Source organism: Fonsecaea pedrosoi (assembly GCF_000835455.1).
Source record: "Fonsecaea pedrosoi CBS 271.37 unplaced genomic scaffold supercont1.7, whole genome shotgun sequence".
In the NCBI taxonomy this organism is placed as follows: domain Eukaryota; kingdom Fungi; phylum Ascomycota; class Eurotiomycetes; order Chaetothyriales; family Herpotrichiellaceae; genus Fonsecaea; species Fonsecaea pedrosoi.
The window spans coordinates 1,926,589-1,947,487 of record NW_013550609.1 but is presented as its reverse complement, the minus strand read 5'-3'; the positions used below and the strand labels follow the sequence as shown (position 1 = coordinate 1,947,487).

The following is a 20,899-nucleotide window of genomic DNA, read 5'->3' as shown; positions in this document are numbered from 1 at the left end:
CTGTCTCAACCACTTCAAATGGCCTGCCTTACTTCAAACCTGACTGGTGAACCGTTTCCCTTGCCGCCCACAGCAAACACCACACCCACACCGAGCTTTTCTTTCCATATCCTGTAAATGTGGTCCTTGTCGGACCGCCGTGGTCAAAAGCCCACGGTAAAATAAACATTTCAAAAGAAAAACATACTCAAAGCCGCTGCTGTTGCCCATGCCTTGGTCCGGGTATTTTGGATTTCTGATTGCTGTTGGTACACTCCGTGACACCTCGTCAATAAACAAGCCCATGTTTGCAAAGTCATCAGTGTCAAGGTTCCAATCAAGACGAGAACGAGGGTGTTGCGAGTATTTTTTTGGTCTCTCTCCTTTGCTCCGACGCATGGCAATGTGGTCTTCCACCTGACCCTCCAAACAAAAAACACAAGATTCGATCCCCCCCCCCTTTCCGGCAGGGATTTTATCTCGCCCCGGTTCACACAAAAAGTTCGAATAAGCTGACAAGAAGGTGATGCTCAAAGAATTACAAATGGAAGTTGTGCCAACCTCCAACCCACTCAAGCTCATCCTCATCGGCTGAGGATGAATCCGTCACCCGTTGTTGCCGCCAATCTTGATTCAGGTACGCCGGACGTGCCTTCTGTCGGCTGTCACGGCGATGCCATGTATGTTGATGTTGGTGGCTCTCGTGTCCCAACACAGTCGTAGGTTTCCTGCGTGTTCCAGTCGTCATAGATCGTTTCTTGAAAGTCCAAGTCTGCGGATCCGACTCCGTGTGGTAGTTCCGCCTCTTGTCGCCCAGCGCCGCCCACTTGTCCACAGGAACCTGTTTGGGCGAATGTCGAGGAGTCCGTCCACGCCAGCCAAAGGGGTCATTCTCGTTCGCCCCGTGGCTCGCCTTGATCGGCGACACGGGCTTCGGCGTGCGGCTGCGACGCGCGTTGCTAGAGGACCGACTCTTGGACTCGGTGAGCACTCCTGGAGGTACCGGAAGACGCTTCTGGCTATCCTGACTCCAGCTTCGTGAATTCTGTTCACGTCGCAACTTTAGCTCCGCCTCCCGTTCCGACTCCTCCTCATCTTCCTCGAACATATCACTCCAGCTCTTGGCCACGTCATCCTGTTTCTTGCCAAACACGGACGACATGGTGGGAATGGGCCTGGAAGCGCGAGATGGTAACGAGTTGGGGATGGGGACAGGGTCTGGCTTAGGCGGGTTGCGGGCAGCAGACCGTCTGAGCGTCATGGATTTGAACGATCCATAAGCAGAATCGAAGATGGATGTCAGAGAAGGTGTAGTACCATGGCCCGAGTACCAGGACTCGCCCAGCTTGAGGCTCTTGTCCGAGTCGAAGAGATCCTCCTCGTAGAGGTCGGGGATGGAGTCCAATTGCTGTTTCAGAGGACTGGCGTGCAATGCCTTGGCCCAGGGGAAAGAGTCGCCATCCATCTGCGGGCTTTGAATTGACGGGGTCCGCAGAGGCTCGCGGTTGGCACTGGCTTGCACAACGTCCCGTTCCTCAGAACAGAAAAAGTCGTCAAAGGATTCGTCCTCGGTGGTGAAGGCTATGGCGCGAAGCACAGCTTGCTTGACAAGCCCCAGGTCCCGTTTGGAAGGGTCTAAAGCCATGGCCACGGACAGGATCTCGAAGGTATCCTGCGACATGCTGGGGAAGATGTCGAACAATGATTGACGGTCTCGACGATAGTCGGCAAAGAGGACGTCCGATTCCGTGGGTGTAACAAAGGGATTCCTGGCAAAGAGAACATTGAGCAAGCAGATACCGATGGACCAGACATCTGCCTTTGCCGGGGAATAGCCTGTACCAGCGGGATCATACTGTTCTGGGGCCATGTATCGGTCGCTTCCAACGCAGGATTCGTAAGACCAGAGGCTCCTGGTGGCTAGGCCGAAGTCCCCGAGCTTGACGGAACCATCTTGGGTCAAGAAGATATTTTCAGGCTTGATGTCTCGATGGTAAAGGCCGTTGGCGTGCATGTGTTGCACCGCACTGATCAGCTGCAGCATGAAACGGCGGACGTGCTCTGTCTGCATGGGACCACGATTGAGACGGATTGCCTCATATAGGTCACCTTGAGAACAGTATTCCAGTACCAGGTAGGTGTGAGCGTCGGTCTCAAAATGATGAACAAGGTTCACTAGATGGTCGTGGTGCTTCAGAATTGCATGGCAGGCAAGCTCTTCTGTACCTTCATCCGGGGTCGTTACCTGTGCGGACTTGTTGGCCACGGAAGGCTTGGTCAAACATTTGATGGCCACGTTCTGTCGGGTCAAGGTATCTTCGGCGAGGAAGACCATGCCAAAGGAACCATGATTGAGAGGAGCAATGGTTCTGAAACGACCGTCTAGAAGTTGGCCCTTGTGGAACTCATCCTTCATGCACTCCATCTTTGTAGTTGGTTGGCTAAGTGTGGTGTGAGCCGATAACTCTCTGATGTTTCGAGCAGCAGTCTAATCCTTTAGACGCAAGTGACAAGAACTTTTGTTGTCTGAACAGTGACGAGTAATATGATCCAGGAGGGCTTTGTACAACAGTATAGACAGGAATGGGATTGCAATGCAGACGCAAGTGTGTAGGAGCAGATACGCTCAGGAGGAAACGTCGTCGAGTATAGGAACTGAAACCCGGACACCAAACATAGATCCGCCTTGTAGCTTCAATTCTTCAACCTCCTCCACTTATCATGTGTAGAAAACGCCCAGTCGATAAGGACACCGCGGAACTCCTTGTTGTTCGTGTAAGGTCAGAGGCTCATAGAGGTGATATAGGTCGTAACGTAAGACAAAAGGAAAAGGCTGATCGCTGACGCAGAGCCTGCCGGGCTCGTTGTGCAGTCGAACGAGCAGATGCGTAAAGAGCGTCAAGTTATTGTGTCATGGTCGAATGGATTGTGGGACTGGTTCCGGCAGAAGAGCCAAAAGATTGCGAGTGAAAGAGCAAGAGTTGAGGATAATCGAAAGAGATAGTAGAGATTCGAGAGAGTGGAAGAGTTGGTCAGTTGATGGTGTAGCTAATCCAAGGCTGTTGAGGGTACCGCTTGGTCACAGCTTCGTCGAGCTCAGAGGATGTCTTATCGACAGGCAGCCGCCAGATTTGTCGCCACGAACGATGCTGGTGAACGGACAAGAAGATGATGAGAGAGTGAACCCGGCTTGTGCAGTCTTGACTCAAAGCAGATGCGTCACCCCTTTGTCCCGAAGTTTATTGTGCTGTTGTGGGCTGAGCGTGACTTGACCCGACTTTGATGGCCCAGGTGACACCCACAACAATGATTCACCAACTAAGCCGAATCCGAAAGGCAGGTGAGACTCGACAGATCCAACGCTCAAATGATCCTCAATATCCCACGCAGATCGAGGAAGAGCTCAATGGTATAACAGGATTATAGGTACAGTTGGGATGGGTGAGTTCGACCTCAGTTGTCCGGTGTGGTGGGGGGTTCGAGGACCAGCGGGGGTGGGAGGTCGCTGGGCGACAACGAGGAATGCTGGGGAGCAGAAGGAACGTCGTCGAGACGGGGAGAGTGAGAAGGAGAGACACGACCAGGTGCTAAATTGTGTATGTGAGAGGGAGAGTAGAACGAGCACTCGTGAGGGCTTTTGATTTCACATTGCAGGGTGGTCGATCTGGAGGTCGAGTGGTAGGGGCAAAGGTAAACAGTGAGACGAAGATGGCTGAGTTATGGTTATGAAGCAGAAGAGGTGCAGGCGGTCGAGTTGGCGGTGACGGGTGGCTCTGACAGCTTGGCCGTGTCTGGTCCCTGGGAATGGTGCATTCTGGGGCCAACCGAGCAGTGGGCACACCACTCTGAGGGACCGCCCTCGCAGCCTAACCTTGAACAGAGGGCTACGGCCTACAAGCTACGGGCAACGGCGAGGAAGCTGCCCTCTCATGGACCTGCCCCAACAAATGACGCTGGTCTTGTTACCCACTGGGCGAGCGAAGTCAATGGAATCGGCCGGCAACTGCAGGGCCAGTCATGAGCAAATCAGATCCGAGGGAGTGGAGCCACTGCCACGGTGCCTGCGCCTGCGAGAGTGGCCCACGGTTGGAAGGCAGCTGCATAAGCTAATCCACTTAGACCATAGCGCCCTCTACACAAGCAGCACGTCGCAATTTCCTACTAGCGCGTGACCCATTTTTCTTCTGGCCCTCGCTGGCTTTGTCTGTGTGTCCTCGTGCTCATCTCTACGCCTGTAGGTTTCGATGGCTCGACGAAGCAATGCCGCCACCCACTTCGCTCTCTCTTTTTTTGTCTCACACGCGCTCAAAGTCAGTCTCAGACAAGACAATCCCTCCCACCCTCGTACCCTCATACCCTCCCACGCCTCCAAGCCATTCAGATTCCAGACCCATTGGCAGCTTGCTCAGATCAGGTGCATTCCAGACAAAGGCTCTCCTTTTGAACCACCCTCCCCCAAGTGCCTTTCTCTCTACCCGCTTTCGGCTCGTCGCTTTGTCTCCCTCCAACCAATAGTCACGCCACAGCCATCAATGAGCCTTGACCAGAAAATGACGCCGCCGCCCGGCAGCGAACACGTAACCACGATAGTGGATGATAACCACAAGTACAAGAGGCAAAAAGAGGACACCTTGCAATGAACAATTACTGAATGCCCTAATTACGAATCTCGCTTGTAGAGGGGAGCACGAACTCCCGAAGGCTTCCCATCCCCTTTGTCATTAAGAATGCATTTTGCCTTCATAACTCGATGCTGGTCACACCCGTTCTGGATGCCATATCCGGGTACATGCTTGTTCAACACGTCTACCGAGTCCCGTGGCTATCTCCTTTGTGATAGGGCCATTCAACAGCTACCTCACGCAACTCGTCCTAATCGGCCCTCGGGAGTTCAAGAGTCCCTCCTTCGTACCAGTATTGATATCAAGAGATGACAAGTTCAAGGACAGCTGATCACTAGCCCTGGACATATAGGGGGAAGGGGATGAAAATCTCTCATGTGGCCCTGATGATTGATTGTTGCTCAATCACCACCATGCTCTCCTGGCTGAGTCAACCTTACGAGTGCAACAGGTCATTCAAACGCGTCGTACAATCTTACCCCGCAAAAACTTGAGAGTCCTGGGCTTTGGGATGGGTTCATCGTCGCCCATGAGCTCGAATTCTGATTCCACAAGCTTCTGGGGACAACCAAGATGCCATTCTGCAGCTTGTCACCACTGTACACGTAGCCATTCTCCGTCATGTCTGATCATTCTTCAAGGACAAAGGAAGGCGGGGCTATAGGAGGTTCCTCGTATTCCGTACCATTCCTCGCAGCCACAACTCGACGAGCTGAGGTCATGTGATTGCAACCATTCGCATCGCAAAGGCTCATCCAGTCGGCCCCAAGGAAGAAAGGTTGTTCTCGTGTGCTTCGATCAGTTTCCAAGGGTTTCCAAGCATTCAAGTTCTGAGCGCTCAATCCCAGCATATCCGAACCCGGAATCCAAGTACGAGCTGTCAAAAACCTGGCAACGGCAATGGCGTGTTTATCTGATCGGCAGTCTTGCTCCAGGCGACATTAGCTTACGAAAACCTAGATCCAATGGAGTTCCAGGGACACCAAGGGGGATGACCACGTGAAATGATAAGCAATTATTGGCAGATGCTGGGTTTTGAGACCTGGGAGGATCATCTCGGATAATCCCAAGGTCATTGAAACAAGTGCCACCGAGGGTTTCGCGTTGCTGATGTTTCGGCCAGGGATCGTTCTGGTATCCCAGGGCATCCACAAGGTCAAAGACCCAATTCTCGACGAACCAGAGAGTCTTCAGCGTCAAAAGCAGCGTCGATGGAACGACGTGCTGTAAATTACACAGACAAGCAATCTGCGATATCTTGGATCGGTGACGGACAAAAGACAGACCACACTGCTATTCGATGTCGGCCATTTTGCCCAAAAGTCGGTGAAAAGGCAGTGCAATTTCAATCCCCTTCAATGGGCTCTTTCAGTGGCTCTCTGGAGCTGTTACAGGCCTTTTCTTGGGAGCAGTCTAATGCAGCCAGCGGGCTCTTGAGGTGCAGAAGCCTGCATAAGCTCGGCAGGAGGCTTTCTCCATCCATCCTCCGCTTCGATTTTGGGCTGTGCGACTTGCCGATGAAGGGCTCCAGACCCTGTTTGGATGCTGGCGCCCTCGGACAAGAGGCCAGACCTCATTGGCGCCAGCGGAGAAAAGCTCTCGCCACCCACTGGCAACGGAACACGAACATCCAGTCATCGACATTGTCTGCAATATTGCCATGGCTGTTGCCAATACTACCTACCGGGATGTTTTTGTCGTCGCCCTGCACTAGGTATTCGTCGCTGAGGCTAACCGCCGATGCTATGAAACCCTCGATTATTGGTCTGTCAGACTATTGAATGCTCTACCAACATTGCCCAGCGTCGGGCCGAGCAATACTTTGCAATTCTGGAGACCGATACCCCGCTCGACAGCGTCACTCCACACGGGCGTCGATCTGGACCTGAAATCTCTGGCTATGAGGTGCGCATTGACAGGCAGCTCCACCGCGGACAGCGTCTGCTCTAACAGCCATTGTGTCTACCGTGGCACCTCAAGAAGAATTGGGCTACACAAGACTTCGTCCAAAGTAATGATTGACACGTTTTCGATGAGGTTGCCCCCCGTTGTGTTGGGACGAGCAGCGTCTCGAATTCTCCGACTGTCGACTGCCAGATGCGTCGAGATTGCCACGGGGTTTGGCCTCTGAATCTTCTCCCTAGGAGTACTTCTTATCCGAAATTGAATCCTCTTTCAACACCAAAATATGGCTCTATATTATGGTTGTTCCATACAATCAAACCACGTTGGCCACCATGACCAGGCAAGGCAAGCCTATGGCATTTTTTCAATATTTTTGGACTACCACAACAATTTCTTGTCTTGTGTGGTTCCACGCCTTCGGTTTTCCTTTCGCATGCATGCCACCGCATTGCATTGACAGTCGCCACGGTGCAGACGGCCCAACCCAAGGAACACTCCCATTCAGATCATTCTCCGGTAGGTTTCGAGATCTTCAACAACCCTTAGTCCAGATGGTGGGAGCTTTAGTCTGGTGAGGCTTTAAGCGAACCCACCGGGCGGCTGTTCCCATACACCACCCGGGATCTAGCGCATTCCTGTCGAAGATGGCGGTATATACACCGCCATGTTGGAATTTTTCCCACCTTGAACACGCGCTGGTTATCCCTTTCTCATTGCCAAAACTCGGAAAAGTTGGCGCTGGTGTTGCAGTGTGCATGAACGATATGAAGGTGGCTGGAAGATGCAGATCTCGATTGCCTATGAGTGGCTACGCTAATTAGACGAGGACAGTGACCGCAATCACACATTGCAAAATTTTTCAATGGCAGAAAAAAGAACTAAAAAAATTCCTTCTCACATTGTCTGCACATGTCGCAACGCGAGGACGTGGTGTTGATCTTTTACCTGTCTGGTCCATCATGATATTTCCGATACTCCGTTCCCAATCCTACGAGTGACAAAGTGTTATATCCTCGCGCAATGGAGTCTCAAGTCGGTGAACTGCACTATTTGCGGCGACATACATTCCTTCCCTCGGATCTCATTTCGACCCACGGATGCGATAGTATGTGGCTCGAATGTTGCGCCGCTTCGATCCTATCTTTAATTCAAATGCCTAGGAGGACCAGGGAGGAGTTTGTATACACGGATCGACAATTGAACCAGTGATTTGACCACCTAACGATGGGTAGGTCCGTGTCCCAGGAATTTCGGCTTTTGTGTCCTTATCATCCTTGGTTTGCGAAAGGGGCCAACTCCGAATCAGTCTGTTTGAGCCCACTACCATACCCGGTCACGAAGCCCATGATCGAGGGCAGTCGGTCTTACACGCCGGCCTTCATTGCGGTGCAGTCAAAGTTCTGTCTAGGTACCCAAGGGGTACCCAAGGGAGGGTCTCCCCGTCGCTACCTATATGGTAATCATGTTGGTCCTCATGGATGTTCGTTCATATTATGGTATGATATATAAAATGGGATATATGGTATACGGTACATGGTATGTGTAATATCGGTATGGTACAATTGCACATGTGCTCTACTAGATACATAGGTACATATATACTGTGTACAAAGACCTCCTACCTGCCGCGCGAGGTCTCTTAGCCAACTCTATCTATCTATCAATCAATCAATCAGCCCTGGACTCCCTTCTATCCAGAATGCTTCTTCCCATGGTATGTCTGCCTTTTTCTATGCAGAAAGGAACGAGAATATTATACAAGGGGCAGTTAACCCGGCCCCGTCTTGCGAAAGGCCTCCCGTGCCCACAGGGCGAGGCGAAGAGCTAAGTATCCTCAGCTTCGCCAGGGAAAAGTGTCGAGGCGAGAAGAAGAGAGTTGTGGTGCTCGTCGGCTTGTCGTCCTACCAACCTGAGGCTTTGACAGGTACCGGTCCCGTGTGGCCGGCGTGGTTGGCATCGCTGAGGACGGTTGGTCCCTGTTTGTCTGGGATGTCAGGCATTTCTTGGGCCTTTTAGCGGCACTGGGTAGCTGTTCGCAGGCGATGACAACTCTGCGCTTGTTTCCTGGTTTCAGCCAGCTCTCCTCAGCAGCGGTACCGCTCACAGAGCTCCTCCCAAGGCCTCAACTAGCCAAAGGGCCAGCCGCACCTTCAAGCCTACCCTTCTGTCAATCTTTGCGAGATCATCCTGCGTTACGACCGTCGCATCTCTCTGGAGGTTTTTCGTCTCTTCTTTCAGTCTGCGCTTGAGGCCTTCATCGCCGGTCATGATCATCGCCCCGATTTCCAGGTCAAGGCTGTAACTTCTTTTCGTGTAGTTGCTGCTCCCCACCACTGTAATGCTCGGTCCAGGCTCTTCGGCAACCTGACCTTCAGCGTCCAAATGAGGCGGGAGAGTGACCCAAAGGCCTTTTGCATGGTAGGTCATTCCTCCAGGTTCACCGACTGTGCCCCTTCTCCACTCCTTCAGTTGAATAACATCTCCTTTACCAGCATTGGACACGATGCGCAGGAAGCGTCGAGAAAGCAAAGTGTACGCCGCCGGTAGCATACCGCTTACTCCAGGGCTGCCGTAGAAGCCGTTGGCCCACGGTGAGGCAGTTATCACCGTGCATGCCTTTTCGAAAGCTTTGAGGCCTGGTTGTACTGCGGACGGGCCGTCCGGAGCGGCTGCGATGAGGAGCTTGCAGATGTCTGGGTCGATATTAAAATATCCCGCCGTGAATGTCCAGGTTGACTTGTGTAATCGCTCATCCTCCGCAAGGTTCGTGAGCAGCTTAGTTATTGCAGGCTTCTCCGTGGAGGTATATTGTGCAAACTCATAATCGAGGAGGCCAATGTTCTTGGGCGCTCCAAGGAGGATGTCGAACTGGGCCAGCGGATAGACGAAGGTCTTTTGCTGCGTGAACTCGACAGGGAACATCTTTTGTCTGGCTTTTTTGTGTATCAATGGTTCGAGGATTTCTTTGGCATATGCCTTGAATCTTTTGGTATGCCATAAAGGGTCGGGGTACCCTCGTTCATGAGGACTCAACAGTTCGAAGCCGCCGGGACGCTCCTCGGACGGAACCAGGTGGTAGGACAGATCGCAGACAGCCTCGTGAATAGCGCCATAAAAATCGGTGAGCTCTTTGGAAGAGAAAAGGTGGTACCGGTCAAGACGGTTGGTAAAGTAGTCATTGGATAAATTGGCACTAAGTAGTTGGGTCAGAACCTTGACAAGAACTATAGTGAGCATTGACCATACCCTGAGAGCATTATTTCATCGTCAAAGCCATAGAGTTTCATATGTTGCAAGCCCCATCCCTCGTTTATCCGCTTGGGCATGTACTTCTTCTTCCATCCATTCAGATTTGGGGTATGGAACATGGAGATGTGAACGCGGTCGGGGAATTGGACGGCCAACGGTGCCAGGAGGGTGCCGCATGATGGATTAGGATCCTCCCGAGTTCCTCGAAGTGCATCAGTGAGGATCGAAACCTCGAGGTTCGGATTATTCTCGAGCGCTTCCCTGAGGGTCTCGATGAGCTCGTGCTCGGTTTTGCCAATGTACAATGTAGACAGGTATATCCGCCGTTTCGCTCCTCTAATCTTGACCTGTAGCACACCTTAGCCGGCCGCTTCCCCTCCCCAGGTGCGTTTTGTGTCTACCTTCAGGGTATCATAGAAAGCGGTGGGAGAGTCGAGGATCTGGATTTTGTCGGGGTCTATCTCGAATCGAGGGGCGACATGATCAAGCTGGGTGGCCACTCCGGCGAGAGGGTGTGTTGTCGGAGCAGGGACATTGCTGAAAGCCGACGACGAGGACGAGGAAAAGCGTCTGGAGACGAACTTCGTTGGCGGGCTGCGCTGAATGCAAGCTCTGGTCGTCCGACTGCAGCTGCGGAGGCCTTGCAATCCACAGCTCCTGGCAAACATGTCCGTTCAGAGTCAAAAGCTGGTCACAGCCTGTCACCTTTGACGCTGTTGATACCTCTCAATTTGGCCCATTTTATAAAAAGGTCTCGTTGGGTAATGGCGGATCTCTCAATGCGTACTTGAATACGTCTGCGCACGTTCCCGATATTATTTCTTGTCGATCTCCAACGATGTTGTCATTGCTTGGCGCCATTGACTTGCCTGTTACACATTAAGATCAATAGTAATAGCCTTGTCTGTCTTGTAATCCTTTGACCTTGTTAACGAGGCCCATCTACTAATTTTTTTTTTAAAAAAAAAAAAAATCAGCTGTCTGTAAAAGCGGAGCAACGCTCGCATTGAAAATAGAATGACACATTCCACATCGAATCCGAAGATCAATAGAGTCCTTACTGCCCTTTGGACCACAATTGGGGTACCTTGCATGAGACCTGATTGCAATCTGACACACACACTCTTCATTCTCATACAGCGTCTTGTACACCACCCAAGCCTCAGGGATCCCCGGCAGTCACCTAGGTACTGGCTCTTAGCTGGATCGGCCGCCAGGCTCAGCGCACTCTTTGATGGGGCCTCTCCTGCGACCTCACACATGTAGGTCCATGCTCACGATTCATTCGCCATTATGCAGGCATGGCTGGTTGAGCTAGGTAATCTTCGCCTGGTCACTCAAAGCTGCAACCACATGCCGACGGGTCCTGGCAGCCACAGGTATCGAATTCATCCTCGGGGAGGGGTCCAGCGTCCTTCACCGCGACAACCATCCACGGATCTTGACAAAATAGGTCAGTGACAATCGGCTTGAAAACGTTGAGATATACAAACAGTCATAATCATCGCCCATCTTTAGACACAGAATATCCCATACACGGTCGGCAACGCTCGGCGTGTCTATGAGCCCATCTGTGTTGGCGATACAGCTACGCAGTATCATAGCGTCGCAACCGTGTAAGTCACAAAACCCCGCAGGCCTCTTGAAGATGCGGATATTCTCGGGCTGTGTGGAAAGAAAACCCCAATGGAAGGGGAAACTGGGAGGAGTCATAATATTGACGTTGACTCATGGAGGTCTCAGTATCACATCAATGGGACATGCGAGGGTTTTGATGGCTTACCGGTGACAATAGCCCAGTGTGGAGATATGCTAGGTCCCTCATCGTACCCATATAGCTTTGCCCCAGCCGAACGAACCAACTCTTTACACTCCTCGTCGGCCTCGACCTTCCAAATAGTCTGGTAAAGGTGAGCCAGTCAGCGTGCGTAGAACGCATAGAAATGGCAGATTCATGGCATGAGGATTGTGATGTGAGCTTTGAAACCCGTGGGTTCAACGACGTACACTCTCGAATCCTTCACCCGCTTTCATATGGTACTAGAAATCTAAAGTCAGTTGGCGTCACACGAAGGGCTGGGTGAATTTCCGCAAAGACACTCACGATCTTACGCAGGTAACTCCCCTGATTGTAGACAACGAAATCCACGCGATCGGCAGAGATGAGCTCAAGGTCTCTCGGCTCGATCGGTGCATCACGAAACCACGCCGAAGGATTGCTGCGGAGCAAGGTAACGGCCATCCTGGCTCTCAAGCGCAGATCTGCCATCTTCAAGGACCTCTTAACAGGAAATTAAGAGCGACAAGAGTAACAACTTCAGTCTTTGTGAAACCTGGAGAGTGGGGGAGGGAGAAAGATTTGAAGAGATGATTGAATTCGGCAGAGCCGTGGTGGTCAAGTGAAGTGAGAGATGGTTGAGCGCCTTCCTCGTCTCTGTTTCTCTGTTTGGTTGCGCCTTCCCAGTCACTGGCCGGCTCCTTCCTCGATACATTCATGGCTTCATCATGCAGGGAAAGCTGCAGCCAGGTAGACTCACGATGCTGATACAATAATCTGGCATCTTCCCTCCATCTGCGCGTCCATTTCAACCAAAGTTGTAGCAAGCAGATGGGATTCCATCTAAGCAAGCTCGTTCTTTTCAAAGGAGTCTGTTCGATCAGCTTGCAAGCAAACACGCTTCTATCTTTCCCTTTAAGCTCCTGCAGCGTCGAGCGTTTCACTCCTTCTAACCATCCTCTGTGCCCCCCTCCAGGCTACCACGCACGAATGCAGTGTGTAGCTACCCAAAGACAGTTGTTGAGATAGACCATTAATAGAACGGTTACATGCCGCTTTGAACGAATGCTGCCTGACCCCGATGTTACATAAAGCGGCATCACACCTGAACCAAAAGAGTCCCGCCATCCACTTGGCGCATTTCGTCTGAGGCCAAACACAAGCCAACATCCACTTCCTCACCAGGACAGTTGTCGAAGCGGTGTGCTCGTGGCAGGTGAAGAAATGGAAATATAATGGGCTGTCACAGATGATTCCCTCGAGGTCGGCATCTCAGTTAGAGATCGCCAATGGACTGCGCTGAAAATGCGACTTCCGAAGCCAGGTTTACTCCTTTTCGTCACCCTCGTTGCGAGTACTTCGATTCCATTCACGACCTTGACGTCTTCCACTTGTCCTTTTCGTACAGTAAACTACATTACTCACAGTCTCCCTCAGCAATGTCTTGCGTCGACTCGAAAGGCCAACATCACCTCCACGACGGTCGAAACCGCCACCTCTCCCAGCGGGGTGCCCGCAGTTGCTACATCTTCTCCCCATGACTATTACGCAGAAGATTCCTCCCTCTCGGTTCCGTCCACTGTCCAGTCGTCATCCTCGATAGATTCTTCGGTTCACCCCGTGCACACATCGCAGGACCAGTCAGCTTTGGGTCCTCCCCAGACAGAAAGGTATGGTGCTTCTTCCGGGACAGATCCCGATCAGTCGGAGGACGAGTCCCCCCTCGAAGACGGAAAGTTTCTCTCTTTTGAGGACTGGAAACGAGAAAATCTGAAAAAGTCGGGTCAATCTGAACATATTGGGAAAGGGCCTGGAATTGAAGGTCGAGAGCCGAGGAAGAGAACCGCGTCTCTTCGAGATTCTCTAGATTCGTTGGGGGACGACGCCGAAATAGATTTGGACTTCTCTGGCTTTGTCTCTGACACCCTTGAACCTCCAAATCAGGATCAACCCAGAGTGCAGCAGGAAGTTCGCGACAGTTCTGCCAAGATCGAACTGGGACACGCTCCGAGAGCCGGCGCGAGGAGTAAAGATGCTGGCACAACCTGCAAAGAACGATTCAACTATGCCTCATTTGATTGTGCAGCCAACGTTCTGAAGACCAATCCAGAAGCCAAAAGCGCTTCAGCGGTACTGGGAAATAACAAGGATTCTTATATGCTAAACGAGTGCTCTGCCCAGAACAAATTCTTGATCCTGGAACTGTGCGACGATATATCGATCGACACTATTGTGCTGGCCAACTTCGAATTCTTCAGCTCGACCTTCCATACTTTTCGAGTAAGCGTGTCCGACAAATACCCAATCAAAACCGACAAGTGGAAGACTCTAGGTACTTTTGAAGCTCGAAACACCCGTGAGGTGCAGGCGTTTCTGGTTGAGAATCCTGTCATATGGGCACGGTATCTACGCATCGAGTTCCTTACTCATTATGGGAATGAGTTTTACTGCCCGATCAGTCTCGTCAGAGTTCATGGGACAACAATGCTGGAGGAGTACAAACACGATCTCGAATCAATCCAAATGGAGGATGAAGGCAAAGTGGAGCAGGAAGGTGCCGACAGTGCAGACGAGGATAGACTTGTACCAGAAGCGGTGGCTGAACAGCTTTTGACCGACAGTGACACTCTCGATGAGTCTGTCCGCACTGCCGCATCTGATTCATCCCTGGTGCAGGATCATCGCCTCGATCAGACCCAAACCCCAGACGTCGAAGATACCCAAGACGCAGTTTCCACCTCTCCGGCGCTTTCGTCTCAAAAGATCAATGGCTTAAGTGACCAAAACGATACATCCAGTACGTGTGAGACTACGAAGGGCTGTGCTAGAACGACCCCCGATGCTCTTGACGGCCAGGATATTACTCAATCGTCTGACACAGAAGCTATAAAACTTACTACAGATGTTCTAACCCCCAGTTCCTTGGGGTCAAGCCACGTCACAATGGCAGCGGTGGATGGGTCAATCTCAACCTCCAAATCTGATCTTATTGTCGACTCGACAGCGACCAATGCTTCATCGTCACCACCCGGCACCAACAGTTCGAAAACACCCGCGTCCGTCACGCAGTCGTCCCACCCAGCTCCAACGATGCAAGAATCATTTTTCAAGTCAGTTCAGAAGCGCCTGCAAACACTTGAATCGAATTCCTCCTTGTCCCTTCAGTATATAGAAGATCAGTCTCGCGCGCTTCGAGATGCATTCCACAAAGTGGAACAGAGACAACTGGCCAAAACAACCTCTTTCCTCGAACATCTAAATACTACGGTCCTCAATGAACTCCGAGAATTCCGCCAGCAATACGACCAATTGTGGCAGTCCACGGTTATAGAGCTTGAGATGCAGCGCGAACGCTACCAGCAGGAAAACATTGCCATCAATGCGCGGCTCGGTGTGCTTGCGGACGAGGTCATCTTTCAGAAGCGAATGTCCTTTCTGCAATTGCTTCTAATCTTGATCTGTCTTGGATTGGTGCTGTTCTCCAAGGGCAATGTGAACAGCTACCTTGAGCTACCACTAGTACAGAGTGTCTTGTCCAGATCTCCGAGTTCACGATTTGTGAATGTCACCAGCCCTGACACACCCTCACAGAACTCCCCCGTCTCGAGATCCAACTCCGCGAGTGCGGTGCAACGGCGTCTGGGTATTTTGAAGGGCCACCGGCGTTTCCCTTCGGAGGACTCGGCTGACAATAGCTTGAGTCCGACTGATTTGTACTCACCACCAACGCCTGTTAGCTTCGGCGACCCTTCATCTGATGGCGACGACAAAGAGGACAATGGCAGGCTCGGAGATCCCCAATTCGATCCCAGCTTGATTGAGCGACCTAGTACGAGCCCGCCGGTGCTTACAGGGGCGGAAAACCCCAGTAACTCAGAGCCTAACCAAGAGATCATGGACGAGTCCATTGATAACGTGCTTCTTGGTTCGTCGGCGGGTAGCAGACAACCCAAACCACCTATCGTCCTTGTCGAAGATGCCACGCCTCCCCCGAAACATCTAAAGTGGCAGCTACCGGAGAGCTAAAGATGTTTGGGAGCTCTCGCGGCGCAGGAGGTGGGACATGGTCAGATCCTTCCACCCTGACGTCAATGGATCACGTCTCGTTGACCTATGGTTCTCGGGGACCACAGGGCGCATTAAACGCAGCTCATGACGACAAACAAAGTCCAGTCAAGCGCATGCACCTGCTGAGAGACCTCTCTGGTCTCAATCTGCACCCTTCTCCTATGCTCATGGAATTCTTCTTAAAGCAGCCCAGTCTTCTACAAAGATGCTAAGAATGGGGAAATACCTGGACTGTTCTCAATCAAGCAGGCTCAATCATCGGAGGGCTCCCGACTTACCTAATGGTGTTCATGAGAACACGCTCAGGGAGGGCATCTTACCCCTTTATGCAGGAGCACGGTGAAGAGCACGCTAATCAAGCACATGTAACATAGTCTTCCTATCTTGTGGTGTAGGACAAAAAGGCCGAACTATAGCCATATAATGAGCATGGACTCAGAAGACGAAGATGGTGCGGAGATATGCATCTCTCCTACAAGATGGGGTAGAGAGAGTTACTCGTGTAGCGTTGACACAAATGTCAGTCTCTGGCACCGGTTAACTGCAACATGTTGATCGACCAGTAGTGACTGCTATTAGCTAGTACGTGTACATAGAAACTGACCTGTATCTGGACAGCCTCTTGTGAGTTTTCTCTGAGCATCATAATTGACGCTTAGCAGCTCCCGGTTGCGTAAAGCCCCCTGTGCTTGTACAGCCTTGCACAGCCTTGTGCATTCACTAGGGCAAAACATGATTGGCTGAACGTACTTGCCTTGTCAGTCTATATCCACGTGACTTTCTCCCTGCTTCGTATCGGCGTCGTTACCTGAAACCAGAGTGAGAAGTCATATTATCTAGAGTGGCACCAACGGTCACTCGCAGAGGTCCATTACAAAATAACTATTATATCAGCATCTTCAGTATCATTGCGATCGGAACCATGTTCGGGATGGTAGCCGAGATTCGCCAGCAACTCCCTCTTCCGGACAATCATTTCTCCGCCACCGGCATCTGCATCCGTTACATCAACAACGACCCTTTCACCCTTTCTACCACGATTTCCCCCGTTGTTCCCCACGCGATCTGCAGACGAGATGGATGAGGGTGTGTCACAACTTGTCCACAGCTCACCGAATATGTGTTGGTTGAACTGTATTCCTCCGCTTCCCCCTCCCAAGACCCGATGGATCGGATGTGCTGTACAGGTAAGTTGGCTTTGATCCCGAAGCAAATGTGAATCGAGATTGAAATAAAATCCTTGTCATCCGGTTCTGGTGAAATGTCTGGTCATTTCGACAGAAACCTCTCGTTCCATACTATTGCAGCTGCTGGAAATGTCCAGCGTCAACCTCTACATTGCGGCCGCCGTTGCAGCCTCTACCGGTTCACTGTTTGGCTACTCGGTCGGCTTCGTGGGAGGACTGCTGGTATTGCCTTCGTTCCTTGGCCATTTCCACCTTGATGTCCTTCCAGCGGCCGAACTCGCACGTGCTCAATCACTTGTTGTCTCGTCGTGGATTGTTGGTGCCTTCTTCGGCGTACCAACCGGCATCCCTATTTGCTCTCGTTATGGCCGGAAGGCATGTTTCATCTTCAGTGCTGCTCTGTATGTCCTTGGGACTGCATTGCAGGTGATCAACGCTGGATCAGCCCTGTGGCTGTTTGAGGTTGGGAGATTTCTAAACGGCTACGGGGTTGGCGCTGGCACGCTGGTTTCGCCCATTTAGTATGTCTACTTTGCATCCATTGTCCAACATCCCCCGCTGACCATGATTGCAGTATTTCGGAGATCGCGACACCGTCCAACAGAGGCATACTGATGTCCAGCTTCCAAGTCGTGATCCAAGGCAGCGCTGTGATCGGCTTCTGGGGAGCATATGCTGCGAACGCTGCGATTACAGACACTTCGGATCTACAATGGCAGATACCGGTTGCCATTCAACTTTTTCCAGGTATCATTCTCCTTCTGGGAACATTTTATATCAAAGAAACACCGCAATACCTGGCTACCCTGAATAATCTCGAGTTGGTGGAGGATTCATTGTGCTGGTTTCGAGGATTGCCCCCGACAGACGTGGCTATGAAGCGAGAAGCCTTCGAAATCTCCCTCACCGTGCTCTCTGGACTACGTCGACAAGCGATCCATAAAACACACTTTCTCCGCGAAGCGCTCAGTGCCCCAATTCGCAAGCGCTTGGTCGTCGGAGTTGGTCTGTTCGTCGTACAGAACATGTCAGGCATGGTCGCGCTAAACTATTACGTGGCAGTCATATTTCTAAAAGCAGGATTCAAGAGTGTGTCGGCGTCTCTGTTTCTGACTGGGATATTCGGGTTTGTCAAACTCGTTGCCGCCCTTCTCTTCATGTTCCTCTGTGTGCGCATCTACGGCAACCGCTTCTGGCTCCTGTGGGGAACCGGCGTCTGCGCCGTATCGATGTTTGTGCTGGGGTACTGTACAGCAACCATGTCTGATCCATCGGATGGCGGTAGCATCCCGTCTGTCGTTCGCGCCACGTTTTGCATTCTGAGTGTATACGTGTACGCAGTCGCATTCGGGGTGTCGAGCGGGCCTATTCCCTGGAACGTGTGCAGCGAGATCTTCCCTTCGTACATCAACGCGCAGTGCTGCGCAGTCACGACATGCACGCAGTGGTTGTTTCAGGTCGTTGTGGCGGCCGTCACGCCTCTCCTCCTCGCCTCCATTGGCCCAATGACCTTCGTCTTCTACGGCCTCTGCAACGTCCTAGGAATGGCATTCTACTACTTTTGCGTGCCGGAGACGAGAGGAGTTCCGTTGGGGAAAGAAATGAGTCGCGTCTTTGGTCACGAGGACGTCAAATACGGGGTTTACGATGGAGTGGTGGAGGAAGTGGAGGATGCTGACGACGACGAGACCCCTTTGCTTGGTTCGGAGAGAAAGAGGAGGCGAAGCTCGATTGCCATTGTGGTATAGCCTGTGTTCTACGCTTCTCTGGCGTTGTGGCTCCGCCTCTTCCTGCATTTTTTAGAGAGGAGATGGTTCTTTTACAGCTTGGAGATGAATTTGACCCTGTTCGCTACCGCCGTCTTGGCCGTCGATATCTTGGGCGCGAATGACTCGAAGCTATGAGGCAGGCCGGGATAGACGTGCATCTCGAGCGGAATACCCGCCTCGGCGTGTCGTGCCGCGTACTTGATGTTCTCGTCCCTGAAGATGTCAAGGTCCGGCACGTCGATGTACACGGGCGGGAGGTCCGCCACGGAGGAGACCCGCGCGGGGGCGGCCCAGGGCGAGACGTCGGCGGTTGGGTTGCCGGCCTTTTCGCGACCGATGTACGCCGCCCAGCCCGTGAGGTTGTCGTCGGGGGTCCAGGTGTGGAGGCTCATGGCGGCCTCGTAGCGGCCCTTGTTGCGATCGTCGAGCATGGCGTTGACGAGCACCTGCCGGGCCAGCGGCGGGTCGAGCTTCCTGTCCCGCGCCATGATGGCCACCCCCGCCGCGAGTCCCCCACCCGCAGAGTCGCCCATGATGGCGATCCGGGCCGGGTCGACGCCCAGTTCCGCAGCGCCTGTGGGCGAGTGAACCCACTTGAGCGCCGCGTAGCAGTCCTCGATGGGCGTCGGGAAGGGATACTCGGGGGGCGATCTGTACTCGACCGCGAAGAACGGGATGCCGCCCTGCGTCACGTAGCTCTGGATCATCTTGCGGTAAAGCGGGACGCTGAGGCAGAAATACCCTCCGCCGTGGGTGTACACGACTGCCGCCGACGGTGTCGCAGCGGAACCCTTTTTCGCAAAGCGGTGGACGTTGATCTCGACGCCGTCAAACGACGCGACCTTGAAGACCGTCTCCTCGACGTCGTCGACTTCGGGCCAGTTCTTCATCAGGCCCGCCCACATGCCGTCGATGCCGGCGCGGCGCGGGGCGACTTCGTAAGGTGGGTGTTTTGGCGCCGCGGCCATGGCGGGCAGCATGGGCTCGATGGCCTGGTGGTATTCCGGGTCGTATTGGTAGGGCATCCTGCTTTGTGTCTTGGACTTTGTTTCTGGACTTTGGTTTCTTATTTGGTTAGTCTAGTCTGGTTTCGTGGTCTTTGTAATCCAGATCGAAATTCAATCCTATATCTGAGATCCGGTATCTGAAGACTCGGGATTTATGTTGTGATTCGTGATACCCTTACGATGCTCTGTCAAGGCACACATATTCCTACAACACGGTTGGGAGTTTTTTTGTACAACTTGTACCTGAGTAAAAGAAGAAGTTAATACCCTCGGGTGTTTCGACCGCGTTAGAGCCGAGAAGGGGGGGGGGGGCAATATACTCTCCAATTTACTTTCCGTAAATCTTACTTACAAGATATGTCTCTACAAGCTGTGTAACGTGTACCGGTCACGATGAAGTGTCTTTTGGCCCATCAATTGCCTGTTGATATGTCGGCACATAATACTTGTACATTCGATCCAAAAGAGGAAGCCGTCGTTATTCATCCCCCGCAAGGCTCCCATCCATGTTCGTATTCCTCTCCTCTCCTCTCCTCCATTATACCCGCTCGGCCTTCCCCCCTTCTCTCACCCCGCCGCTCTGCTCCAGCTCCCACCCTGATCCTCTTCCCCTAGAATTCTCGTACTCGTAGGCGGTTCGATTCGCATGAAGCATGAATATGTGGACAAGTATGCATAGCTTTCACCCTCTCGGCGGGGACTCTAGGGGCCCAGAGACCAGGGCCCAAAACATAGTTTGTGCATGTGTATGCGTGTGCGAGAGAGTTGAGAAAAGGAGTAGTGCATGTAGTGTGTGTGTGTGTAATGTGTCTCCTGAAACGCCACAGCCTCGTGGGATTTTGTGGGGCCTTTTACCATACGACTGAATCGTTTTTTTTTCCAGCGGCAAGTCGAAACCCCATTGAATCGAGGAGGATTGGTCTGTGCTACACGCTACAATTATTCCTCCGGAAAAAGTAAAGAATGACGATCGATCGATCGATCGATCGGAGGAAAGAAGATCAGATCAGCAGGGACATGGAGGAGGGATGGCGAGCGAGCGAGCATATATATACTCAATCAAAGGCAAGAAATTTGAGGACATGTACATACATGTCTGCTGGGAATCAATTCATCCACATACTTCCAACGCATGGTAGGAAGTTGCTTTTGAACACAAGACAAGGAAATGCACACACACACACACACACACACACACACACACACACACACCCACCAGTCCAGGCCGGTGACAATAATTCTCGCGTCTCTCACAGTTCCGCGGCAAGTATGTAGACCATTTCCTCTCTAGATTCATCACCTGGTACCAGCAAAGTCCGTAGTCATTCCCCCCCCC

At 52.2% G+C, this 20,899-nt stretch overlaps 6 protein-coding genes across 6 annotated transcripts; 2 read left to right on the top strand and 4 right to left on the bottom strand.

Moving 5' to 3' along the window:
- Positions 1 to 517: 517 nt before the first annotated feature.
- Z517_10768 (uncharacterized protein) lies at positions 518 to 2,404 on the bottom strand (the record flags this gene model as incomplete). The annotated part of the gene is made up of 1 exon (XM_013424377.1): positions 518 to 2,404. One exon carries the CDS (start codon positions 2,402 to 2,404, stop codon positions 518 to 520), a length of 1,887 nt encoding a protein of 628 aa, XP_013279831.1.
- Positions 2,405 to 8,606: 6,202 nt separating this feature from the next.
- Z517_10767 (uncharacterized protein) lies at positions 8,607 to 10,423 on the bottom strand (the record flags this gene model as incomplete). Its single annotated transcript, XM_013424376.1, has 3 exons — positions 8,607 to 9,699; positions 9,753 to 10,102; positions 10,157 to 10,423. 3 exons carry the CDS (start codon positions 10,421 to 10,423, stop codon positions 8,607 to 8,609), a joined length of 1,710 nt encoding a protein of 569 aa, XP_013279830.1.
- A 665-nt stretch (positions 10,424 to 11,088) lies between these two features.
- Z517_10766 (uncharacterized protein) lies at positions 11,089 to 11,997 on the bottom strand (the record flags this gene model as incomplete). The annotated part of the gene is made up of 5 exons (XM_013424375.1): positions 11,089 to 11,195; positions 11,249 to 11,482; positions 11,539 to 11,656; positions 11,763 to 11,795; positions 11,860 to 11,997. 5 exons carry the CDS (start codon positions 11,995 to 11,997, stop codon positions 11,089 to 11,091), a joined length of 630 nt encoding a protein of 209 aa, XP_013279829.1.
- Positions 11,998 to 12,837: 840 nt separating this feature from the next.
- Z517_10765 (uncharacterized protein) lies at positions 12,838 to 15,558 on the top strand (the record flags this gene model as incomplete). The annotated part of the gene is made up of 1 exon (XM_013424374.1): positions 12,838 to 15,558. One exon carries the CDS (start codon positions 12,838 to 12,840, stop codon positions 15,556 to 15,558), a length of 2,721 nt encoding a protein of 906 aa, XP_013279828.1.
- A 1,358-nt stretch (positions 15,559 to 16,916) lies between these two features.
- Positions 16,917 to 18,535, top strand: Z517_10764 (uncharacterized protein; the record flags this gene model as incomplete). Its single annotated transcript, XM_013424373.1, has 2 exons — positions 16,917 to 17,308; positions 17,362 to 18,535. 2 exons carry the CDS (start codon positions 16,917 to 16,919, stop codon positions 18,533 to 18,535), a joined length of 1,566 nt encoding a protein of 521 aa, XP_013279827.1.
- Positions 18,536 to 18,606: 71 nt separating this feature from the next.
- Positions 18,607 to 19,581, bottom strand: Z517_10763 (uncharacterized protein; the record flags this gene model as incomplete). The annotated part of the gene is made up of 1 exon (XM_013424372.1): positions 18,607 to 19,581. The coding sequence occupies one exon, from the start codon at positions 19,579 to 19,581 to the stop codon at positions 18,607 to 18,609; it is 975 nt and encodes a 324-aa protein (XP_013279826.1).
- Between the last annotated feature and the right edge of the window lie 1,318 nt (positions 19,582 to 20,899).